Below are 26,606 nucleotides of genomic sequence, written 5' to 3' on the forward strand. Positions count from 1 at the left end.
CAAGTGATATTAACAGGAGAACTTTTTCATTTCTAATACTGCTTACTGGCTTTACTTTTTACATTCTTAACATTACGATTATTTTCATTGCCTATATTCTTCATCAGTAAATAAACTATAATATGAATACAATAAATTTCTTAATTTTTTTAAATGAACACATTGGCAATTACCTATATCATACATTACAAGTGAGTACTTTCATCTTCAAGGAAAAAATCTTAGAAGGCTACTAATTTATTGTGACAATAATGCCAAGTGATCTTTTGCTACTTCTTTTGGAAAGACTTCCAGAATGTGTGGCCCTTTTTTTTGTTAAAGGATTCTCATTATAATAAAACCAAATCCACTGTGGATGAAGGGATAAGGATAATGGATGAAGGTATAAAGTTTTAGAAACAAACTAGTAAACAAGGTAACTGAACTGAATGATTAAGCACTTGGGATTATTTTAATAACCATAAATTAATGAAACTAGTTTTTTGAGTGCTTTCCAAACTGGTTTAAAGTCAATAAAAAGAGGTTTCAAAAATGTTTTGGGGAATGACAGCATGTCTGAGATGTTTATGACCTGATTTTTTAAGGAAAACATGTATATAAAATATACTTCAAAGAAAATATTTAAATATTCATGTATTTTTAACTGTGTTCAAGTAAAAAGTGTATCCTAAACACTTTCTGTCTTGAACTGGTCATGTAACGTTGAAATGGATATAAGTATTGGAAGTTTATTTCAATTTGCTATGTCTAACAACTTTGAACCTCAGAATCACTTTCTATCAGCAATATTATGGATGTTAATAAAAATATTAGGAACAATCCAGCTACTTTAAATTAGTATATTTTAATCATGTAGTACAAATGCCTACTTATCACACAGGAAAATAAATTGTCATATTTAAATCCCTACTTCTAACTCTCTTTCAAAGGAATTACTAGAATATTTCACACATAATAAACAGAAATAAGTGTATTAAAATGCAAATTTTGAGTATATTTCATTAAAATACCATGATTCCACATTAAAGTTTATAAGATACAGTTAGCCATGTGTAACATCTATCTAGTATCTATCTTGCTGATAAATGCCAACATATAAAAGGAACTAAACAAAGAAAATGTAAAGCAAATGTATCCAAAATTATTTTGTTATATCTTATACCTTTTAGATACAGTAACATAAATAATTTTATAATGTATCCTTCGTACACTAAATATGTATATGCTTCTAAACTAGAATTTTTAAAAATATAAAAGCAAGCATTTAAAATTTTTCACTTTACTCAAGGGGGGAAAAAAGAAAGATGTGGGAAAAGTATACACCTAAAGGTACATTTTAGTTATGGGGAAGGAGAGGAACAGGAGTGAATTATAGGACACTTTCACTCTCTCTACTGCACATTATGAGTCGTTTTAATTTTTGACAGTGATCATGTTTCTATTTAAAAAAAATAAAGACTGAAGACAAAATTTCAAAGGAAATAAATACATTCACTATAGCAGTATCACTGGGTGAAATTCAAAAAGAAGGTTCTTCAAGTCACACAGACAGTCCTCACTAGTTAATAGGACAAGCTCATCTGTGGCTAGAAATCTTTAGCACTTGCACTTCCTGGGAATGCTGCTCCCAATTCTTCACCTTGCTTCTTGCTTACTTCATTCTTCTCCCATGTATCCTCTTTGAGGATACCTTCCCTGATCATTCTATCTAACATTGTCCCACGTTATTGCCAGCCCCACTACTGTCCATATCCTGTTTTGTTTTTCTATATAGCACTTAGCATTAACTGACTTTCTATCATGATTTGGTTTACTTATATATTTGGTTTCCACAAAGGAATATAAGCTTTATAAGAGCAGGCACTGTATCTTATTCACTGTTGTATTCCCCACATGTAAAATAGTTGCTGACACTCAGGCATTCAAAAAATACTCGCTAAAGGGATGAGTGATTCTATCTCCAAGAAGTTACTAGATATCTGTACACAAGGAAACAGTATATGAGACCCTATAAAATAGTTTGCATTTCCTTGAAGCCACGTTATTGAATTTAACATCGAATTTTTACTAAAAAATTTTAAATTACAAAATAATTAAGGAAAAATATTTCACGCAAACCTGCTAGTGCTTTAAGATTATAATTATTGTCCTAATATTCTACTAGTTTTAGAAAATAATCATTTTAAAGATGGTTAAAAATTTGCTTGATTAATAAAACAAAAATGAGCATATGTTTGAAGTTCTGAGATTGTCTTAAAACACAAAATTGCCATATGGTGCTATGGTGCTATTAAAAGTAGTACTAATATTAAAAGCCTTCCAAAAACACATTACCTCAAGTTTAAGCATCTCCATTAGAAAGCAGAAAAAAATAAAATAAAATGATGGATGAAAGGTGGAAGACAAGACTGACAAAAGTACACATTGAACATACAATAAAAAGTCCAAACACACCTCTAAATCTGATCTCTTATACTAGCTTACTTTTAAATGATACTTAAATGCTCTCTTTAGTAACTATGCATGAGTATAATCATACTTATTCCATCTCTTCATAACCTTATTAGCTTTAAAAATTGGGATTCAAATAAGTATATTTGGAATACAAATAAAATTCTTAAAAAATCATTTCCATTAAAGACAACACCAAATATAAGTTGATGACAGCTTTGATATGTTTAATAATGTAGATTTTTAGGAATAATCCTTTTATTAACCTTAATTTCTGATCTAAAGAAAAGCTAATTATTTTAAAAGTACTTTTAAATGCTTTAGAATGAGTTATTTTTCTATATGCCTTCTAAAATATCTAGATTTTTTAAATGTCAATGAATTCATAAGTTATATTTTTAATGAAAGGAATGGAACATATTTAACAATGTATAATACCAGATTGTATATCTTGAGCCTCAACTAGAAATACCAAACAAATCATTATATTTTTAGTTTCTTTAATTCCTTTGACTGTTTTGTTTCTGATTCCAATGTTTTAGGTTCAGTAAAGCAGTAATATATAAAAGTTTTTTTTCTATTAAGTTCAAGTTATATAATTCACTAACACACTTAACTGAGAATAAATAGAAATGAATTTTAATAAATTAATAAAATACATGCCAGTTTTCAAGGAGTAAGCAGAAGCTAAAAACAGTTATAAACAAATAAATGAGATGGAATATTTAGACAGTAATTTTTTTTCATGTGGAAATGGTATTAGACACAACTCAAAAGTATTTTAAGCTATACTCAATACAAATATACAATATGTCAAGATATAAAAAGTAATAAAAATAAGTATTAGATCAAGATTAATAGCACAAATTTACTTCTAAGGCAATCACCAGACCACCTAAAATGGGAAATAACATGATATAGAAAGAACACGAGTTTCAGACCAAACTTGAGTTCTAATTCAAGCTTCTTTATGTTCGGTGCATGACCTTGAACAAGTTATTTAACCTCATTGAGCCCAGATTCCTTAAATATAAAACAAACTTAATACTTAACTTACAGGGTTAAAAGAAATTTCTACACAAGCATTATCTGGATGGGATTTTACCTCATGAGACTTCTTTGACTCAGCCTCTCCTTGATTACACATTAGGAGCTTTTTATTGGCTTTGATAAATTCATGAACTCCCTGGAATTATTTGAAAATTTGTGGTACTATGTGTCATTGGGCTACAAAGATCACTTTTGGGAAATCTGCACCTGAAGTTCATAAACTTTAAAGTCTGAAATGTTAAGCATCATAAAGCCTCACGTGCCTATGCATGTTGTACCCATAAACTTTCACCATTCCTCCACTAATAAGATATAGGAGGAACTAAAATAAAGGATGACATGGGTTATCTATAATATTTATACTCCATAGCTCATTAATAAGTTACTAATTATGAATAGAGTGGCTTTTAGATCACCAGCTGAAAAACTCTAAGAAAGAGATGCAAGTTGAAACGTCACTATAACAACTTTTTAAACTAAAAACATGAAAAACAGAGGTCCACATAATATATGGGAGCTTAAGAACTACACATAGTACTAGTTATAACAAAATACCTCCTATGATACAGTAGGAAGGACAAAGGCATTTTTAAGCAAATATATTTACTACACATCTTAGAGTTTGTCACATGCTGACATAATTATATAAGGGATTTACAGGCCAAAGTCATGCAAGAAATAGTACAAGAAACTGAGAATGTTTATCCTGGAAAAGAAAAAAACTCAGAGTAAATATGAACAGTCTTCAAATATTTCATGTGGAAAAGAACAGTTTACTATGTTTAATTCCTGAAAACTGGAACCAGTGCATGTAAATTATAGGGAAACAAATGCCAACTCAATGGAATAGCTGACTTAGGAAGAAATATGCACCCCCTACACCACCTAGCAAGAGTTGTAGATCACTTATCAGAGATGCTATAAAGGGAATTCCTGGATGGAGTGTTAGACTAGATGATTTTTATGACTTCTTTCAACCACAAAATTAAATAACTGATAAATGAAAAAGAAGTCGAATAGAAAATAAGTCTTAAATACTTTTTCTAAACAACATTCGTTATACAAATGAAGACAATGAAATCATACTTCCTTTACCCCTACCAAATTGAAATAAACTTAATTACTACTTACTGACTAGTCTGGAGCAAATTTAACTTTAAATATAATTTCTATACAATATACATCATTTATTAAACAGAATAATACTCTTGTATGCAAACATTCTTCTCTAAGGCTCTAGCTTCATAGAGCAAATATTAAAAATATTGACTATCAGACCATATTGACTATATACAAATATTACTCAGACCAGATGAAAGAAAGGCAAATACTGCTTGATAGGTTCACTCGGAAAAATTATGGCTTCACTCAAGAGTGCACACTAAACAAGTTAACATAAATCTCATTTAAGTGCACTAAACTTCATTACCTGTGAGTGAGCATGTTCTGCTTGTAACTTTTTGCATTCATCTTTGAGTTTTTCAGATTCTCTCTCACGTTCCAAGGTCATGTTGTCCATTAGCGTTTGAACTTGTACCAGTTCTTTCTTAAGCACAGCAACATCTTCTATTCCAGGTCTCTGAAGCTGTGAAAGAACACATTTTAATTAAATATCACAGTGAAACTAAAATAACACACTTTTTTTTTTTCTTTTTTTTGGGGTATGCAGGCCTCTCACTGCTGTGGCCTCTCCCGCTGCGGAGCAGACACGCAGGCTCAGCGGCCATGGCTCACGGGCCCAGCCACTCCGCGGCACGTGGGACCTTCCCGGACCGGGGCACGAACCCATGTCCCCTGCATCGGCAGGCGGACTCTCAACCACTGCGCCACCAGGGAAGGCCAACACACATTTTTAAAATAGTTTTACTACTAAGAAATCAAAATAAAACAATCTTTAATATCAATTACTAGATTCCAAACATCAAACACTGATGTCTTCCCCCAACCACCCTCTCCTTTTCCCGCTCTATCTTATACTTGATAGTATTACCACTCAAGGTACAAAATCACAAATTCACAATTATCCTTAGCACTTTAATTGCTTTCCTTTCCTTCACAAAGTATACCCACTGGTGATAAAAATCACTTGATAAATGCTAAATTCCTTCATTTTTTTATCCTAGGAAACTGGTCAATAACATGAAGAAGGAACAGGTATAAGCATAATTTGGGTTTGTTGCAGGTTGAATACAGTTGATTCATTTATTCATGTATTTCTTGAGTGCTAAATAAAGGACAGAAAGGAGGCAAGGACAGATCCAAAGTTGTTAAGCCTGGGGAGAGTGATGAAAATACATGGTACCAATGACAGAAATACAGTTACAGAGGAAACAGGATGACTTGATTTTATACTTGTTGAATTTGAAATGAAAGCTAGAAATGCAATCAGAAGTACCCGAAAAGTATAAATTTATACAACTAAAGTTCAAGGGATGGTAAGATCAGAGATGCCAATATGGAAACTACTAAAAAAGACACGATATTAAGATAGAAACAACAAAAATGTTAAAAGTCATAAATTATGTGTCATAAAATTCCATTTTTACTTTAAAAATCATATAAAGTATATACATTTACGTGGTAAAACAAAAGGGAATTTTTTTCTTTCCTCCATTCTACTCAAGCTGTACTTCCAAAAATGTTTCATCAGTGTATACATTTAATTTTTCAATTTCAAATAAGGTACATTCTAATAAATGGCTTCTAAATTACCAGTTCAGTCTTTAGATCTTGAATTATAGCTGCTCCTTTGTTTAATTCTTCTGTTAGATAGGTCACTTTTTGTTCAGCAGCTTCTCGAAGACTCCTTTCTTCATCATATTTTGACTTTACATCTAATTAAGGTTACACAAATGACATGACATTAACTCTAGGGAAGAACAGTTTTATAAATTCTTGTATATTCCAGTATATATCTATATATCACTCTAATTCAAATTCACATTCCTTTGATAACCATAAATATATACAATAAAATTATACTTCTGATTACATTAAATGATAAACTATTTTTTTTTACTTTTTGAATTTTATTTTTATTTATTTATTTATACAGAAGGTTCTTATTAGTCATCAATCTTATACAAATCAGTGTATACATATCAATCCCAATCGCCCAATTCATCCCACCACCACCCCCAACCCCCGCCGCTTTCCCCGCTTGATGTCCATACGTTTGTTCTCTACATCTTTGTCTCAATTTCTGCCCTGCAAACCGGTTCATCTGTACCATTTTTCTAGGTTCCAAATACATGCATTAATATACGATATTTATTTTTCTCTTTCTGACTTACTTCACTCTATATGACAGTCTCTAGATCCATCCACGTCTCAACAAATGACCCAATTTCGTTCCTTTTTATGGCTGAGTAATATTCCATTGTATATATGTACCAAAACTTCTTTATCCATTCATCTGTCAATCAGCATTTAGGATGCTTCCATGACCTGGCTATTGTAAACAGTGCTGCAATGGACATTGGGGTGCATGTGTCCTTTTGAATTGTGGTTTTCTCTGGGTATATGCCCAGTAGTGGGATTGCTGGATCATATGGTAATTCTATTTTTAGTTTTTTAAGGAACCTCCATACTGTTCTCCATAGTGGCTGTATCAGTTTACATTCCCACCAATAGTGCAAGAGGGTTCCCTTTTCTCCACACCCTCTCCAGCATCGGTTGTTTGTAGATTTTCTGATGATGCCCATTCTAACTGGTGTGAGGTGATACCTCATTGCAGTTTTGATTTGCATTTCTCTAATAATTAGTGATGTTGAGCAGCTTTTCATGTGCTTCTTGGCCCTCTGTATGTCTTCTTTGGAGAAATGTCTATTTAGGTTTTCTGCCCATTTTTGGATTGGGTTGTTTGTTTAATATTGAGCTGCATGAGCTTGTTTATATGTTTTGGAGATTAATCCTTTGTCCGTTGATTCGTTGGCAAATATTTTCTCCCATTCTGAGGGTTGTCTTTTCGTCTTGTTTATGGTTTCCTTTGCTGTACAAAAGCTCTGAAGTTTCATTAGGTCCCATTTGTTTATTTTTGGTTTTATTTCCATTACTCTAGGAGGTGGATCAAAAAGATCTTGCTGTGATTTATGTCAAAGAGTGTCCTTCCTATGTTTTCCTCTAAGAGTTTTATAGTGTGCGGTCTTACATTTAGGTCTCTAATCCATCTTGAGTTTATTTTTGTGTATGGTGTTAGGGAGTGTTCTAATTTCATTCTTTTACATGTAGCTGTCCAGTTTTCCCATCACCACTTGTTGAAGAGACTGTCTTTTCTCCATTGTATATACTTGCCTCCTTTGTCATGTATTAGTTGACCATAGGTGCGTGGGTTTATCTCTGGACTTTCTATCTTGTTCCATTGATCTATGTTTCTGTTTTTGTGCCAGTACCATATTGCCTTGATTACGGTACCTTTGCAGTATAGTCTGAAGTCAGGGAGTCTGATTCCTCCAGCTCCGTTTTTTTCCCTCAAGACTGCTTTGGCTATTCGCAGTCTTTTGTGTCTCCATACAAATTTTAAGATGATTTGTTCTAGTTAAGTAAAAAATGCCATTGGTAATTCAACAGGGATTGCTTTGAATATGTAGATTGCTTTGGGTAGTATAGTCATTTTCACACTATTGATTCTTCCAATCCAAGTACATGGTATATCTCTCCATCTGTTGGTATCATCTTTATTTCATCAGTGTCTTATAGCTTTCTGCATACAGGTCTTTTGTCTCCCTAGGTAGGTTTATTCCTAGGTATTTTATTCTTTTTGCTGCAATGGTAAACGGGAGTGTTTCCTTAATTTCTCTTTCAGATCATCATTAGCATATAGGAATGCAAGAGATTTCTGTGCATTAATTTTGTACCTGCAACTTTACCAAATTCATTGATGAGCTCTAGTAGTTTTCTGCTGGCATCTTTAGGAATCTCTATGTATAGTATCACGTCACCTGCAAAGAGTGACAGTTTTACTTCTTCTTTTCCAATTTGTATTCATTTTATTTCTTTACTTCTCTGATTGCCGTGGCTAAGACTTCCAAAACTATGTTGAATAATAGTGGTGAGCGTGGACATCATTGTCTTGTTCCTGATCCTAGAGGAAATGCTTTCAGTTTTTCACCATTGAGAGCAATGTTGGCTGTGGGTTTGTCATATATGGTTTTTATTATGTTGAGGTAGGTTCCCTCTATGCCCACTTTCTGGAGAGTTTTTATCATAAATGGGTGTTGAATTTTCTCAAAAGCTTTTTCTGCATCTATTGAGACGATCATATGGTTTATATTCTTCAATTTGCTGATATGGTGTATCACATTGATTGATTTGCGTATATTGAAGAATCCTTGCATCCCTGGGATAAATCCCACTGGATCATGGTGTATGATCCTTTTAATGTGTTGCTAGATTCTGTTTGCTAGTATTTTGTTGAGGATTTTTGCATCTATATTCATCAGTGATATTGGTCTGTAATTTTTTTTGTAGTATTTTTGTCTGGTTTTGGTATCAGGGTGATGGTGGCCTCACAGAATGAGTTTGGGAGTGTTCCTTCCTCTGCAATTTTTTGGAAGAGTTTGAGAAAGATGAGTGTTAGCTCTTCTCTAAATGTGAAGCCATCTGGTCCTGGACTTTTGTTGGAAGATTTTTAATCACAGTTTCAATTTCATTACTTGTGATTGGTCTATCCATATTTTCTATTTCCTCCTGGTACAGTCTTGGAAGGTTATACCTTTCTAAGAATTTGTGCATTTCTTCCAGGTTGTCCATTTTTTTGGCATAGAGTTGCTGTTAGTAGTCTCTTAGGATACTTTGTATTTCTGCAGTGTCTGTTGTAACTTCTCCTTTTTCATTTCTAATTTTATTGATTTGAATCTTCTCCCTCTTTTTCTTCATGAGTTATCAATTTTGTTTATCTTCTCAAAGAACCAGCTTTTAGTTTTATTGATCTTTGCTATTGTTTTGTTTCTATTTCATTTATTTCTGTTCTGATCTTTATGATTTCTTTCCTTCTACTAACTTTGGGTTTTGTTTGTTATTCTTTCCCTAGTTCCTTTAGGTGTAAGGTTAGATTGTTTGAGATTTTTCTTGTTTCTTGAGGTAGGCTTGTATTGCTATAAACTTCCCTCTTAGAATTGCTTCTGCTGCAACCCATAGGTTTTGGATCATGGTGTTTTCATTGTCATTTGTCTCTAGGTATTTTTTGATTTCCTCTTTGATTTCTTCAGTGATCTCTTGGTTATTTAGTAACGTAGTGTTTAGCCTCCATGTGTTTGTGTTTTTTATGTTTTCCCCCTGTAATTCATTTCTACTCTCATAGCGTTGTGGTCAGAAAAGATGCTTGATATGATTTCAATTTTCTTAAATTTACTGAGGCTTGATTTGTGACCTAAGATGTGATCTATCCTGGAGAACGTTCTGTGCGCACTTGAGAAGAAAGTGTAATCTTCTGTTTTTGGATGGAATGTCCTATAAATATCAATTAAATCTATCTGGTCTATTGTGTCATTTAAAGCTTGTGTTTTCTTATTTATTTTCATTTTGGATGATCTATCCATTGGTGTAAGTGAGGTGCTAAAATCCCCCACTATTACTGTGTTACTGTCGATTTCCTCTTTCACAGCTGTTAGCAGTTGCCTTATGTATTGAGGTGCTCTTATGTTGGGGGCATATATATTTATATTTGTTATATCTTCTTCTTGGATTGATCCCTTGATCATTATGTAGTGTCCTTCCTTGTCTCTTGTATCATTCTTTATTTTAAAGTCTATTTTATCTGACATGAGTATTGCTACTCCAGCTTTCTTTTCATTTCCATTTGCATGGAATATCTTTTTCCATCCCCTCACTTTCAGTCTGTATGTGCCCCTAGGTCTGAAGTGGGTCTCTTGTAGACAGCATATAGATGGGTCTTCTTTTTGTATCCATTCAGCGAGCCTGTGTCTTTTGGTTGGAGCATTTAATCCATTCATGTTTAAGGTAATTATCGATATGTATGTTCCTATTACCATTTTCTTAATTGTTATGGGTTTGTTTTTGTAGGTCCTTTTCTTCTCTTGTGTTTCCCACTTAGAGAAGTTCCTTTAGCATTTGTTGTAGAGATGGTTTGGTGGTGCTGAATTCTCTTAGCTTTGTCTTGTCTGTAAAGCTTTTTATTTCTCCATCGAAACTGAATGAGATCCTTGCCCGGTAGAGTAATCTTGGTTGTAGCTTCTTCCCTTTCATCACTTAAAGTATATCATGCCACTCCCTTCTGGCTTGTAGAGTCTCTGCTGAGAAATCAGCTGTTAACCTTATGGGAGTTCCCTTGTATGTTATTTGTCATTTTTCCCTTTTGGCTTTCAATAATTTGTCTTTAAATTTTTGCCAATTTGATTACTATGTGTCTCAGTGTGTTTCTCCTTGGGTTTACCCTGTATGGAACTCGCTGTGCTTCCTGGACTTGGGTGGCTATTTCCTTTCCCATGTTCAGTTAGTTTTCAACTATAATCTCTGCAAATATTTTCTCTGGTCCTTTCTCTCTCTCTTCTCCTTCTGGGACCCTTATAATGCAAATGTTGTTGTGTTTAATGTCGTCCCAGAGGTCTCTTAGGCTGTCTTCATTTCTTTTCATTCTTTTTTCCTTATTCTGTTCTGCAGCAGTGAATTCCACCATTCTGTCTTCCAGGTCACTTATCCGTTTTTCTGCCTCAGTTATTCTGCTATTGATTCCTTCTAGTGTAGTTTTCATTTCAGTTATCATATTGTTCATCTCTGTTTGTTTGTTCTTTAATTCTTCTAGATCTTTGTTAAACATTTCTTGCATCTTCTTGATCTTTGCCTCCATTCTTTTTCAGAGGTCCTGGATCATCTTCACTATCATTATTCTGAATTCTTTTTCTGGAAGGTTGCCTATCTCCACTTCATTTAGTTGTTTTTCTGGGGTTTTATCTTGTTCCTTCATCTGGTACATATCCCTCTGCCTTTTCATCTTGTCTAACTTTCTGTGAATGTGGTTTTTGTTCCACAGGCTGCATGACTGTAGTTCTTCTTGCTTCTGCTGTCTGCCCTCTGATGTTAAATCATAAACTTTAAATGAGCAAATGTCTTTGTCTACATAAATTCCACAGTGATAAATTACTAATTAGCATTTTAATGTATACTTAATCACATACAATATTATTACCTAAAAGCATGTATATGTAGTTAAAAAATTATATGCAATTGTTAGCATAACCAAATGTTAAACGTGTACTATATTACTTAACTTGTTCAAAATGTTACCTGTTATCTTTAAGCATACCCCAAAAGAAAATTCATCTTCTCTAAAATTCAAGAAGAATTTTACAGAGAAAATCAGTCCTCTGAAAGGAGGAGGTGGGAAAACAAACAAAATAACTTATATAGCAACTCTATTATCATTAAATGCCAGTAATCACCACCACAATCTATAACAAATGCTTTATCACATTAAAATACAATGTTTATTTCTAGGATATACAATGGCAAAATTGTAATGAGACTGATATATTGGCTAAATAAGTCTGATTTAATTTACCTGCAATTTCAGTGGCAAGTTGGGCTGCTTTCTGTTCAAATAAGTCTTTCATTTGCTTAATATTAAAATTTTCTGTTTGGGCCTCTTCTAACTGCTGTTCCAGAGACTGTAGTTCTACAAAAAAGTACAGTAATTATTCACATACAATGTGAATTACATTTCCTAAATTGTTATTACTTATAATCACTGTAGAAGTTAAAGACAATCAACATGTGTCTACTAGCCAATTACTAGTAGAGTATCTTCACATTTTAAGAATTAAGCATAGGGCTTCCCTGGTTAAGAATCCACCTGTCAATGAAGGGGACACGGGTTGGAGCTCTGGTCCAGGAAGATCCCACATGCCTCGGAGCAAGTAAGCCCGTGCGCCACAACTACTGAGCCCGCGCTCTAGAGCCCGCTAGCCACAACTACTGAGCCCACGTGCCACAAATACTGAAGCCTGCGCGCCTAGAGCCGCTGCTCCGCAACAAGAGAAGCCACTGTGATGAGAAGCCTGCACACCGCAACAAGGAGTAGCCCCAGCTCGCCGCAACTAGAGAAAGCCGGCACGCAGCAACAAAGACCCAATGCAGCCAAAAATAAAATAGATTTATTTTTTTAAAAAAAAGAGAATTAAGCATAGCCAATTCATTTAAGGCTCAAGTCATAGTTTACAAACATGTAAAACAAATGAAAGGAATATTTAGCAATCATACCCAAATAATTTATAAATATTTGTTTAAGGATTATTGTGACTTCACATTTCTCAGTTATTTTCCTATATCTGTCAACTGACCAAAAAGAAATATATCCTGCACCTCTGATGAAATATGTAACAATGCGAAATGAAATTAGAACTGTTTTAAGAACAATCAAGGTCTTAAATAAAGTAATCAATTAAAATATGCAGTCAACTCCTACTACTTCATTCTCATAAAGAAAAGGGATTTCAGAGGGACATTAAATACAATAGCTAATCTCAAAATATAATTTTGATTATTCATTGCGCATTCCTCCAGTTAAAGTCCATTACCAAGATGCTAGTTTCATCATTTTTTTATTTCAAGAGAAAAAACTGCATCGCTCTTTAATACAGATCTAAATTTTCATTAACCACCATATTAATGTAATATTTCAGAAGTTTCTCTCTAACTTCAGAATATAATAAACTAAAACAGGACTAAGATTTCATTAACTGATTAAGTTACAAAGTTCACAGGTAATAGATACTCTCAGCCTAGAATATGACTGTTGTCTTCACTGTTTTAAAGCCATAAAGTATAATCACAAAATAAAATTCATGTAGCAAGCATCACAGAAAAAGAAAGAAGAAAGGATGAGAAAGAAGAAAAAGAAAAATGAAAAAATAACAGCTTCAAGTAAAGTTACCTGCTGATGAATCAGTCACTAATCCATCAGGTTTAGACTCCTCAATGAAAACAAAAAACATAAACAAATACATTAAAAGGAAAAGACAATACTGTTACAATTGCCAATGTGAAAAAAATCTCTGAAATCCACATTCTGTCAGGTAAGTAGCAAGATTTTGATGAAAATCAAATCTTGGCCTGCTCACATTCTTCTAGATCTCTAAGGTATGACTAGGCAGTCTGGAATAATGATGTAACTGTAGCTCACTGATTCTAAGAATTATTTTATGTTAACATATATTAAATTTTTATGAGTCTTGCCAAGATGGCATCTTAAATTCCATAAATACAGTAATAAGTAACATAAACTATCACAATTATAAAAATAGATTCTAAAGCAAACACTTAAGTTAGCAGACAAGATTCAATCCTGTAATAGTCAAAAATTTTCATAAGCTGAAATATGCCATGAAACTAACACTACTAAAAAATTGGCTTTAAAAACATAAATTTTTAATTCCAGATTATAAATTGTCTTTAAAGGAGCCGAAATAAAGAATGTATTCCGTAAGGTTTAATTTATCCCATGCATTAGGAATAAAATAATATACCACCTAGTCATTATTCCCATATTCTAAAGAATTACATATATCTGAAAAAGTTGCATAAGGTATCTCATAGTACATCTGACTTTTTATTTTCCTATACATTGGATTTAGACATACTGATTGCTAATAATCATCAGTAATTAAAATACATTTTCCCCCAAAGGTAAATTTCTTATCAAGGCAATTGCACTGTGGGAATGTATTTAATTTATTATAAATGTAAAATAGCCATATCAAATATAGTAAACAATTTCCTCTGTGTTTACAGGTGCGGAAAATAATACAGCTCATGTTTGAATGATTGTTAATGGCATCTATGTAAAACACACATAAGTGAACTATAAGTATTTTGGATTACTAAAAACCTCTTTAATGCGTCCTCAATCATAGAAGCTGAGCAGTAATAAGACTGATATCTTTTTTATCCATTTATTTGTTTTTTTTCCTAGTCTAAATCACAATTTTTGGTGAAAAGACAAAAAGACCAACTGGGAGTCATAATGTGCTAAGATAATGTGCACAGGGATCACTAATTACTTTATAAAAGTATTAGAGCTATTGTTAAAGGGTGACAGTTTTATTCTTATAAATGAAAACTATATATGTATTTGGTAAAATTCATTATTCTATGATTCTTTATGTAAGTTTAGTATAAAAGTCAAAATAATTTTATTATAAAAATCATAATTGGTTAAGACATTGTTTAGAAAATATATTAAGCTATAAAGAACATATATATATAAAGAATCTAAGATATCAAGTGAAATCCCTCAAAATAACCACTTTTGATACCATAATGATTTTCTTGTTCTTTTCGCTATATATTATTTTTATGTAAAGTTGTATAGTACATATGTGCCTGTGTGTGTACAAAGACACAAATGTTTTTTAACATCATTAATACATCAGTTTTCCCAAGTTTTCAAACAATCTCCACTAATGTAAACTGTAAGCAGCTACTAATAGTTCTGTCCTTATTAACAGACATTTTAGTGATTTCTAATTTGTCACAAACACAAATGTTTTGAAGAGCTTCACTACTGTTTGAACCTATATTTCTTAACCGTTTAGGTATATTGTCAGAAAATAAGAATAATGTTTTAAACAATCCATAGGTAAATGATTCTTAATGGAGCACCTTTAAGGAGTTACATCTGACCCTCCCACATATTAGTTATATTGGTTTGCATTCATTAGTACTACAAAGGATATACATGTAGGCTAATATACAGAGAAACAAATTAGGAAGTTATTCATATCAGGCCACCTGTTTACAAAAAAGTATTATGCTTAATTTTCAACAATGAAAATAAAAAACTAATAACACACTTCAAGTATTTAAAAGCAATTACTTGCTGCTGCAGCCCTTGAAATTTTTCTAATTCTTTCTTTAATTCTTCTGAGTACCATTTTTCCTCCTAAGAGAAGAAAACAGTTTTTAATTAGTAAATTGTAAAAGATTTTATCTATCTGAAACACTGAAAATAAACAAGTATAATCATTTTTAGTCTTACCTTAAGTGAAGCCTGTAGGTCTTGGACCTCTTGTCTGAGTAGTGTTATGTCATCTCTAAACATAAGTTGAAAAAAAAGGAATTAATAGTTAATGTTAAGAAATCATGGCCAGTGACTGCATATTAGTATTCTAATTTTCTCAAGTCTTAAAAAAATACTATAGATTTTACGTATAGTGGCATACATATATATATAAAATCCTTGGGAAAATAACTTTATTCCTAAAGCACATTGTCTATAAATGGAAGAACATTTTCTCATGGAAATGATAAAACTGACTGTCAAGAACCTGAGCCCAAAGCAAAATATCTCCCATTAATTTACCAGCAATAAGCATCAATAGCTTCCTATTGCAGTAGTGTAAAATCTAAACTCATTAACAAGGACTATAAAATCTGCACAATCTACTCCCTGCCTTACCACTCTCACCCTCATTACTTTAGCTCTAACAATTCTGGCTTCTTTCTGTTTCTTGAGTCTGAAATGCTCTTTCCTGTCAAAACTTCACATTCTGTTCACTTCACCTAATTCTCTGTCAGTCTGACAAAGAATGGTGAGCAGACACCTCAAGGACCTAGTGCAGGAAAAACATTCCATGAGAAAACACATTTAGGATTATTCTTGTGGATATGAGGAACATATCTTTCCCTGTTGGATTATAAATAGCAGAAAAAGGGACTCTCCTTCCTCCACGCCACTCCATTGGCTGCCATGGTAGAAGACACAAAACTGAACTGAGCTGATTGGGAATACTCAAGTTAACTGATTCTAGTACAAAGGGAACAGAACAGGATCAGTTCTAATGTTTCAGAAGACCAAGTCCACACCAGCACAAGCATTATCAGAAAGTAAAAGATAATGGGACATACTGGTGCAAGAATTATTCTCTAGGATGGGAGTGGGGGTAGAGAACAAATAACAGAGTCAGCTTCATCTGTGAAACATGGTTAATAATAGAAAAAGAAGGAAATTGCCAACAAAGAAAAATGTGAAAGATGGAGAAATAAGTCCTCTACCTTTGGTAGCCATTCATATGTAAAGAATTACTTCATTATTCAACAGAACTTGTCTATGCCAGACTCTCAAGTTGTTCAGTTTAATGGGGCAAGTAAACATGGAAAGAAGAGTAACAGACCATCAGTTCTATGATAAAAATAAAAACAGAGACATAGGGACTTCCCTGGTAGTGCAATGGTTAAGAATCCACCTGCCAATGCAGGGAACACGGGTTCGATCCCTGGTACGGGAAGATCCCACATGCCGTGGAGCAACGAAGCCCGTGTGCCACAACTACTGACCCTTGCTCTAAAGCCCACGAGCCACAACTACTGAGCCCACATGACACAACTACCGAAGCCCGAGCGCCTAGAGCCCATGCTCCACAACAAGAGAAGCCACCGCAATGAGAAGCCCGCACACCACAACAAAGAGTAGCCACCACTCGCCGCAACTAGAGAAAGCCCACACACAGAAACAAAAACCCAATGCAGCCAAAAATAAATCAATTAATTTTTTTAAAAAACAGAGGCATAAAGATAGTGATCACTTCTACTTACAAGCACTTCATGATGGAGATAAACTTTGAGGTGACGTCTTTAATCTCTGAATACAAAAGTAAAACTGGATAATAGATTCCTGTTTCTTTTGTTGACTCTTAAAATTTATCTTTTTAGGACACTTCATTAGTTTTCTTTACTTCGTGTGTGTGTGTCTCCCCTCCCCTCCCTCTCTCCCATGTGGCCCTATGAACTTACCCAATTTGTAGAAACCACCTGCCAACTTAGTCTTAATATAAGAAGAACACAGGGAACACTTAGTTTTAATATGTGTATAGAAAAGTGTATATATGTTTTAAGCTTTCCCTGCTCTTTATTAATCTTCCAACTCTATGTATAAACTAAAACGATGAAGAGAGGAATTAATAACAATATTCTTGAAAGGCTAATACTAAATTGAATGAAATTGCGAGGAAGATAAAGGAAGATAATACCAATTCAACTTCTAATTGGGTGGGCTCAGTTACTCCAATTAATCTTTTAAAAAGTGCCACTTAACAAATTTTTGAAGCAATTTGCCTAGCAAAGAAAATCTTTTGAAACGTGTAACATATCAAAGCAATCTAGGATATTTACAAAAGAAAATTAGGAAACATCAATCAAAATTTTAAAGGGAAACTTTATCCAAAAATTCCATTTCTAGAAATTTATCTTCCAGATATATTCAAACGTGCAAATGTTATGTCCACAAGGACATATACCACAACATTTATAATTACAAAACACTGGAAATGGCCTAAATGCTATGAACAGGAGAATGATAAAATTCCATGCAGTCATTAAGAAGAATGAGATAGCTTTACCTGCATTGATATGAAACAATCCATAAGATACACAGAGAAACAAAAGGTATAGGACAATGTAGAACTTCTCTTTTATGTAATTACATACATTTATATATTTCTTTATATATACACAGATATAAGCATATGTGTATACATGCATACACTATCTCTGTAAATATACACAAGAAACTGATGATAAGTAAGAGGCTAGGGGGAAAGGGTGGCAAGGAGTCAATTTATACCACATAATTTTTTTTTTTTTTTTTACCACATAATTTTTTGAACCATTTGAATTTTGCATTCTGCATATGCTATCCATACATCTAATTTTAAAATCTGGACCCAAGAAAACTAATGCATCACATTTCATATATATGATTGATGTTGATGGAATTCTCAGTTTGTCATACGTTAACTGTAGAGCTTTAAAACAAAAAGGTTTCATGACCCACCTAAGTCACGTGGGCTTTGATCTAGAAGACATATCTTGCCCATAGTCACATGCTACCCAATATGTTATAGAAGGGCAGGATGTAATTTTAAGAAATTGGAGAGGTACAGGAAGATGGGAAGAACACATATAGTAACAAATAAACCTGGAAAAGTATACTCTGACTATTCCATAAACAATGAGAAACTAGTGAAAGTTAATATTCAGAATAAAGCAATCAAATTTCCATTTTAAGAATACTAGTCTGGGGCTTCCCTGGTAGCACAGTGGTTAAGAATCCACCTGCCAATGCAGGGGACATGGGTTCAAGCGCTAGTCCGGGAAGATCCCACATGCCGTGGAGCAACTAAGCCCGTGCGCCACAACTACTGAGCTTGTGCTCTAGACCCCGTGAGCCACAACTACTGAGACTGCATGCCACAACTACTGAAGCCCATGCGCCTAGAGTCCGTGCTCCACAACAAGAGAAGCCACTGCAATGAGAAGCCCGCGCACCAAAACGAAGAGTAGCCCCTGCTCACTGAAACTAGAGAAAGCCCACATGCAGCAACGAAGACCCAACACAGCCAAAAATAAAATAAATAAATTTATTTTTTAAAAAAAGAAAAAGAATACTAGTCTGGCAGCAACATGGAGAGTTAAGTAGAGAGGTACAAGACATAGGGAGAGAGCCAACTATAAATACTGAAAAATATTTTTGAGTGAGAGATGATGAAGCCTAAACTAAGCTGTAGCAGGGAAGATAAAAAAAGGTTATAAGAGGGGATTCCCTGGTGGCGCAATGGTTGAGAGTCCGCCTGCCGATGCAGGGGACACAGGTTCGTGCCCCGGTCTGGGAGGATGCCACATGCCGCGGAGCGGCTGGGCCCGTGAGCCATGGCCGCTGAGCCTGCGCGTCCGGAGCCTGTGCTCCGCAACGGGAGAGGCCACAACAGTGAGAGGCCCGCGTACCGCAAAAGAAAAAAAAAAGGTTATAAGAGCTGTTAAGGAGATAGAATTAACTAAACTTTGTGACAGATCAAATAGGGGAGGGTAAGTGTGTAAAAATGAGCATATCCAATTTTCTGGCTTTAGTAACTTGGTGGAAAGATAATGTTGCCATTAACCAGAAGATGTAACAGTAGGTAAGGAAAAGATTTAGAAGGAAATATAATAAACCCTGTTTTCAAATGTCAACAGGGAGGTGTTCCTTTGGAACATCTAAGAGAAGATACCTAGTAGGCAACTTGGGAGATAATTCTAGGTTGGAGATGTAGTTTAGGAGGAAGTCATGGATATGGATATTACCCCAAGTACATTATATAGAGGAAGGGAGTACATTAAACAGATCAAGAAAGAATTATCACAATGATGTGCTGTCTCAGAAAAGTAGAAGGAAAGAGAGCCAGAAGAACCAAATTGTGCAGAGATTGTAATAAATAGTCTACAAAGATGGCTGCCATCAAGTTCTTCCCTTCGTATACACAGAAACCACTCCTCCACTGAAAGATAGAGCTTACTTCTTGGCCTCTTCAATCTAAGCTGGCCCTCAGATTCCTGAGCACTCCTGTAGCTACTATGACCAATAAAATATGGCAGAAGTGACACTCTGAAACTTTTGAAGCCAGGCCTTAAGATAACTGGCAGCTTCTGTTTCTTTCCTCTTGTAATGCTCTTTATTAGAACCCAACTGCTGGCCTGTAAGTCCAAGCAGCTGCATAGAGAGGCCTACATGAAGGAGAACTGATTCCCCTGATATACAGCCCCAGCTGAGCTGACAGCCAGCATCCAGCATCATCTCCCAGCCATGAATGTGAGGTCATTTTGGACCTTCTGGCCTTCCCAGCACTCAACTCTACATAACTTAAAGCAGAACCATCCAGTCAAATCAAAGAATCATGAGAAGTAATACAGAGTTACAGTTTTAAACCACTAGGTTTGGAGTGGACTGTTACACAGTTAACAGAGGTCAAGTAAAATAAAAACTGAAAATAATCCAGGTTTTTTTTTACCGTTGACCTTTGAAGAAGTATTTTCAGGAGAATCGTAGGGCAAAAGCCAGGTTTTAGTGAGCTAAACATTGGATGAAAAGTTAAGAAGCAAGAACACAGGCAGACTATGGATCTTTTTATGTTGAAAGTTCATGTATTGGGCACTAATTCACAGCTGAGAAAGCAACTCTGTTAAACTGACACTAAATATATAAACATTTATATATAAGTATATATTTTATATCTATCTCCTAACAAATGACAAAAGAACAGTACCCAAAATTATTGACTCATACATTAAAATCCTAAAGAGCACTAATAGTCATTTGTAAAAGGGAAGATTCATATTTCCCAAAAGCTCTGGTTTTCCCACATATTTTAATAAATTAAAACAACCATATTTTATAGTTCTACATATCTATCAACCAAAATGTGGTCATAATACTTTTCCTTAATGTGGTGTCCTTTATGCTATAGCATATTAACCAAGTAAGAGGCTTTTTTTTTTTTTAAAGAAAAACATGAAAAACAATTTTTTACAAGTAGAATAAAATCAAGTTTTCTTCCTTAGTGGGAATATAAGACAAGAGTCCTTACCAGTAGAAGAAGAAAAGCAAAGTCATACTGTTGAATGCTGTTCTAATTAATTATATTTTAGTTTAATTCTTAAAATGGTCAGGCAAAATTGTCAAGAAGTAGAATGTGTTATGTGTGCTTGCTGTTATATTGGTGATTACAAAAAAAATGTTTTTTTAATAATTATTCAATTTAATTCTTTGCTAAATTCATTATTTTAACAACTTACTGTAAAATCTTCTAAACAAAGCATATCATTCTTTATTAAGCAGAATTGCTAAATAAAATTTAACCTTTAAAAAAATCACAATCTTTATTAAAAATATAAACCAGTGAACCATATTGTAGATGCTGGTATAGATAGTTTTTGGTCAAGGATAGGATTGGTTATAACAATAAAAGATGAAGGCTATGCTAAAAGAAAATAGATTTAAATTAAATAATATAAAAACACTACACTTTTCGAAAACTAAGTATTCATGATAAAACAATGATATCACATGCATTCACTACATTACACTTCAAAACTATTATACTGTACCGCTTCAGAGCCAGAGCTTCTCCTCCATGACTCGAATCATTATCAGCATCGTGGACTGCCTCATAGTGTTTGAAAAGTTCATCAGCGGATCCAAGAGATTTCATACACTGCGGACATATGAAACCCTACAGAAAGAGGTAGAAAAAGGTTTCAAAATAGTATTTAGTATTGCAAAATAACCATTTGTATGTTATTAAATACAGTCATATGTATTATTCATACCAACAGGTAAATTGTAATTTACAGCGTTAAGCCCAAATTCTGGTATTGTGCAAAGGCCCATCACTGCCTATCCTGGTTGCAGTTTACAAAATGTTTTTTTAAAACCCTTACAACCATCTTTTAGGTTGAATAAATTAATGGCTAGAGTACAGAATTCTAATCTGAGAAGTTAGTTCTAATCTAGAAGTCTAGTTGAGAAGACTTGCCATCATATCCTCCATCTCTCTAGATCTCCCTCAGTAAAACAATATCTGCTCCAATCTACTGCACAGGAATAACCAAAATATTAAGAACATGAAGCACTCTGATCATTGAGAAAAAAGGTAATATAAATAACTCATAATTACCACAGAGTATCTACAATGGTTGAGAAGTATTTTCATCAATAAATTCCTTGCTAACTTAAGATTAACACTATAAAAGCTTAAAATTAATATATAGTCCCATAAAATATTAAAAACTTATAAATAATCCCAGAATTATTATATAGTTATGGCATACAAGGTCCTGCAGGTATAGTCCCCCAATGACCTAACCAATCTGATCTCTGGACATTCCTTACTCTATATAACATGCTTCAACTATACTGAAGCACCTATGTTTCCCTGAACACACCACAGTATCTCACATTTTTACGCCTTTGCATATATTGCTTTTTTCCTCCAGCATTCTCATCATCAGTTTGTCAAGTTTCTACATCCACTATAATGCACAACACAATGAAGCTTTTAATCTATGTTTCCCTAATGGCTAGTGCAGTATTTTGAACATACCATATACTTTCTACAGAGTGTACTTATTTAATGAAATATGAATGAACCTGGCGGGCAGAATTTGGCAAAAAAACAGAAGAGCTTTAACAGCTTGCAGATTATAAAACCTTCCAAAGGATAGACTGAGCTAAGTAATAAGTACTCCGGACACATAAAAACTAAGAATAAACAAATAACTTCTGCTCCTTTGTTGGGTGCTATACAAATAACATACCTTCACATCATTTATGCACATCATATGGCAGAATCAAGGCTCAATGAACATAACATTACCAGACAATAGTATAACAGAAGTATTGATTATATATAAAGAACTATAGGAACACAAGAGGAATATCCAAATCTGCCTGCAGCAGCAGTTAATGCTTTCCAAAAACTAAACACACACACACACACACACAAACACACACACACATACATATTATGTATATGTGTATATACATATATGTAGACATATGTCTATATGAGACACTGGAATTAGGTACTGAATAGGAATTTACTTGTCAGAAATAAAGGCATTCTAAGCACATGGAGGAGCATGAACAAAGATATAGGAAAAGGTATGAAACACAGTCATGCTGCATTTGGGAAACAGAGGTATGTTCTGATCACAGAGCCAGAGTGAAGGGCAGGGGCACTACAGGTGAATGAATGCAATGATCTCTTATGAAACTCCTAAAGTAAGCAAAGACAGTAGTACTGACAATGCGCCTTTGGACATCAGAATAATGCCATTAGGATCCAGATATGTGATGCTCAGCACTGTCTTCTGAATGAATGAATGCCCCCAGCCTGTGTTTTAATCTACTTGGTATTATCTTTTTTCAAAGCCATCTATTATCTACCATCATATTTCATAATGGCTCTATATTAAGCTCTATTTGGTATTCTTATAACTTCTGCCCAGTAACTGCTGTACCACACTGGTTAACATGCTTTTAGTGCAACAGCACATAAACCCCTATAATATTTAGCTTGTCATTTCTCTTTCGTGTCTCAGCTTCTGCTAGTAACTAGAAGGCAAATTACAGTGTTCCTCAGGAAATCCACATCCCAATTATGCTATTTAATCTTCAAAACTTTGGCTTTTTGACCACTGTCTTTACTTCCAGATTTTGGCTCGAGATACCCAAGGACGCCAAAAAGCTAATGATCCCATTAGGGTATGCCATACTTTCTTAAAGCTTCTAAACATTACCAGGTTAATACTCCAGAAAGAACTGATTCACCCCTAAAGAGAAATTTTAGAAATTCAGTAATACATATTTAGAAATATTCCACCTAAGTAAATTTTCCATGTGATTAGAGCTTGCATGTTTAAATAAAACTTCAATTTTGGGACATTTCTGATGAAAATAATTCTAAAATACATATATGCACTTCCTCACCTACTTAAACAGATGATATTAAACCTTTGCTTAATGTCCCAGAAGCATAAATATTAATCACTGAATGGGTGTCTTCCACTCTATTAATTCTGGCAAGTCTCTAATTCCTGTACCCACATTCTATAGTTTTTCTTACACCCTGTTTTGTCTTTCAACAATCATTTCTAAAAATTATTCCTATGCTATTTCTAGCAGCACTTGCCTGATATGGATAGGAAAGACAGATTAAGGGAAAAAAAGTTTATTAAACCACATCACTCATTTAAAATAAAAGTAAAGGGACTTCCCTGGTGGTCCAGTGGTTAAGAATCCACCTTCCAATGCAGGGGATGCGGTTCGATCCCTGGGCAGGGAACACATGCCATGGAGCAACTAAGCCCGCATGCCACAACTACAGAGCTCACGCGCTCTGGAGCCTGCGCGCCACAACTACTGAGCCTGCACGCTGCAGCGAAAGATCCCGCATGCCGCGTGCCGCAACTAAGACCCAACGCAGCCAAAAATAAAAATAAATATTTTTTTTAAAAAAAAAGTAAAATAAGCTCAGAATGAATATCTGAGGGATGTCCCATGAATAGAGTACATGACCTTTAGTTCATGGGCTTTGTGATACTAATTCTGGATATTAAGAGACTCCTCTATTTTTTCTAAACTATCTTCAAGGGAATTAAGGTTGCTAGATAGATAACTTACAAACAGTAAAACAGCAAAAAATAATACACCAAAATAGCCAGCTACATTTTATTTCCCTTAATCATTCCAAATATCTCACCTACTCTCTCTCTCCCTCTCTCTCTCCCTCCCTCCCTCTCTCTCTCTCTCTCTCACACACACACACACACACACACACACACACACATAGTGTTGACTTAAGATTAAATTCCTTACTGTTAGTTTTCAGTTATCTGTAATCCTTTCTCAGATCCACCATAGCTAAGAACTCAGGTTAACTTGATACTTATGATACCCTATTGCACCAAGTGTCCTTTCAGTTAAAAGGAAAGTTCTTATTTAAGTGACAGGTAGGTAAGATAGTCACTTTTGATTTTGGCTAACCCATAAAGAAAAGTTGACCCATATGTTCTGTAAGAAAAACAACTGGTAAAATGCTAAGCAGAGTTCCAAGAATCTTTTATGCCTCTATCTTTGCTCACACTACCTCCGTAGTTTAACTGGTGTCCTATTTGCACTCATTTCCCCACCACCCTAGAGAATGTCTGGTTTAATTGTTCCCCTCTTCAAGTTCTTCTGCAGTTCCCCTCAAGCTGAATCAGACATTGTACTCTTTTTGCAAATATCTATCAGAAAAACTTCCCGGCATAGAGATCATATCTTATTTACCTTTTTATCTCCTGTACCTACCAAAATACCTGGCACATAAGAGGTACTCTATTAATGTTAAATAAGTGAAAGTTTGGTCAGATCGTTTTCTTATACATCATTAACTCATAGGAAAGAGTAAGTCTGATTTTTTTGTCTTTCATGGTAAAAAAAGTTTCATTCTTTTAAAAGATTTGTAAAAGAATTTTTTAAAAAGCTATGTCTCCCTTTGTTTTTAGAATACTGTAGTAATTTTCAAAGAAAGGAGATATATCATCTGAGAAATTTTTTCCAGATTAAAAATGGGCAACACTTCCCCTCACTCGCTCCCACTCCCAGCCTTCTGTATACACCAGCCTCACACACTACAGAGAACATTTGGGTGACCCATGATTAATAACAGGTGTATATCATTCTGTCACTTCCAACAGGTCTGGGGAATCAAAACAAAGACTGAAACAGTGGTAGATCCAGATTCTAATGCTGTATATTTTTCCAAATAAAGACAGTAACAGTTGACATGCAAAGTCCTCTTTCTATGTAAGAGTAAAGCATCTTAACCTAAAGCATTTTAAAACATTCATTAATAAAACATTAACTACATAATAAAGATATAAATTACAAATGTTGAAATAAAAAACATTCACTTTATATTTCAAATTTCATGGCAAATTTTATGCAAAAATATAAACTTAAACTTTTATATATGTTTACAGATTCACGAAAAGACTGCTGCAAACAGTAAGAACAGCCAACTTCCCAAGAGCCTCTTTTCCTTATTAAACCTTCTTAGAGCATGCATAATTAAAGCAATCCACATTCCCTTATAGCAGAAAAAGTTAAGCAACACTGAGGCAAGGAAAAACAAAGCTATTTTGAGCAACCCAAAACCAAGCTGCTAAAACAAAATATTCAGGACCCACAGTAACACTGGAGTCATTAAGAAGAAGTTCCTGTCCTCTTGTCTCATTTTCAGCGTGCACTTTCTGGTAATGCTCCGACAAATCAATAGCAGTTATACATCTTTTCATACATAATGGGCAGATGAAACCCTGTGAAATAACAACTTTTAGGAGTATATATACAAAAAGTTATTTATGAAACAAAATAGAAACAATGAAAATAGACATAACAGGAAAATAATAGTATATTTCTTTTTAGTATATGGAAGAGAAATTTTCAAGTAGTAACTGTACAAAAGGTGAAAGACCTATCCAAATTAGGACTCTGAAATTAGTTTCCATCCTTATGCTATAGATTCCCATTGGTCAATTTTATTGAGTAACCAGTTGCTTTAGTTGGAATATTACTATTCTTTTTGTTTATGATACTTTGTCCTTACTTATCTAAGAGCTAGTATTGGCAAGGTAGCTTTTATTTTAGATCAAGAAATGACTGGCAGTTTTAACAAATACTTTTATGTAGATGATGTTCTCAACAAAAAAGTTGTTATAATGAAAGCAATTTTTAGTCTTCACCATATTCCACTAGCCTAAGATCCCATTCTTGCCCATACCCATAATTCCCGGTA

General features: G+C 34.1%; 1 protein-coding gene across 12 annotated transcripts in view; it reads right to left on the reverse strand.

The window, feature by feature from the left end:
- Positions 1-26,606, reverse strand: part of EEA1 (early endosome antigen 1) — a 146,049-nt gene that overhangs the window by 70,399 nt on the left and 49,044 nt on the right. For 11 of the 12 annotated variants that reach the window (XR_016395010.1, XR_016395007.1, XR_016395004.1 and 8 more), the window contains exons 3-10: positions 25,999-26,127; positions 21,373-21,497; positions 15,494-15,548; positions 15,332-15,397; positions 13,391-13,430; positions 12,020-12,133; positions 6,214-6,335; positions 4,931-5,086 (exon numbers count right to left, since the gene is read on the reverse strand). Coding sequence is in view for 5 of the 12 variants with exons in the window: in XM_022552396.2 (XP_022408104.1) it covers positions 4,931-5,086; positions 6,214-6,335; positions 12,020-12,133; positions 13,391-13,430; positions 15,332-15,397; positions 15,494-15,548; positions 21,373-21,497; positions 25,999-26,127 (807 nt within the window). In the remaining 7 variants the exon portion in view is untranslated. The remainder of the gene's footprint in view (positions 1-4,930; positions 5,087-6,213; positions 6,336-12,019; positions 12,134-13,390; positions 13,431-15,331; positions 15,398-15,493; positions 15,549-21,372; positions 21,498-25,998; positions 26,128-26,606) is intronic. The other variant, XM_022552397.3, reaches the window with a different exon arrangement.

The sequence above is a fragment of the Delphinapterus leucas genome, chromosome 11 (genome assembly GCF_059928025.1).
Source record: "Delphinapterus leucas isolate spDelLeu-1000000601 "Yukka" chromosome 11, BTC_Dleu_Yukka2, whole genome shotgun sequence".
Taxonomy (NCBI): Eukaryota; Metazoa; Chordata; class Mammalia; order Artiodactyla; family Monodontidae; genus Delphinapterus; species Delphinapterus leucas.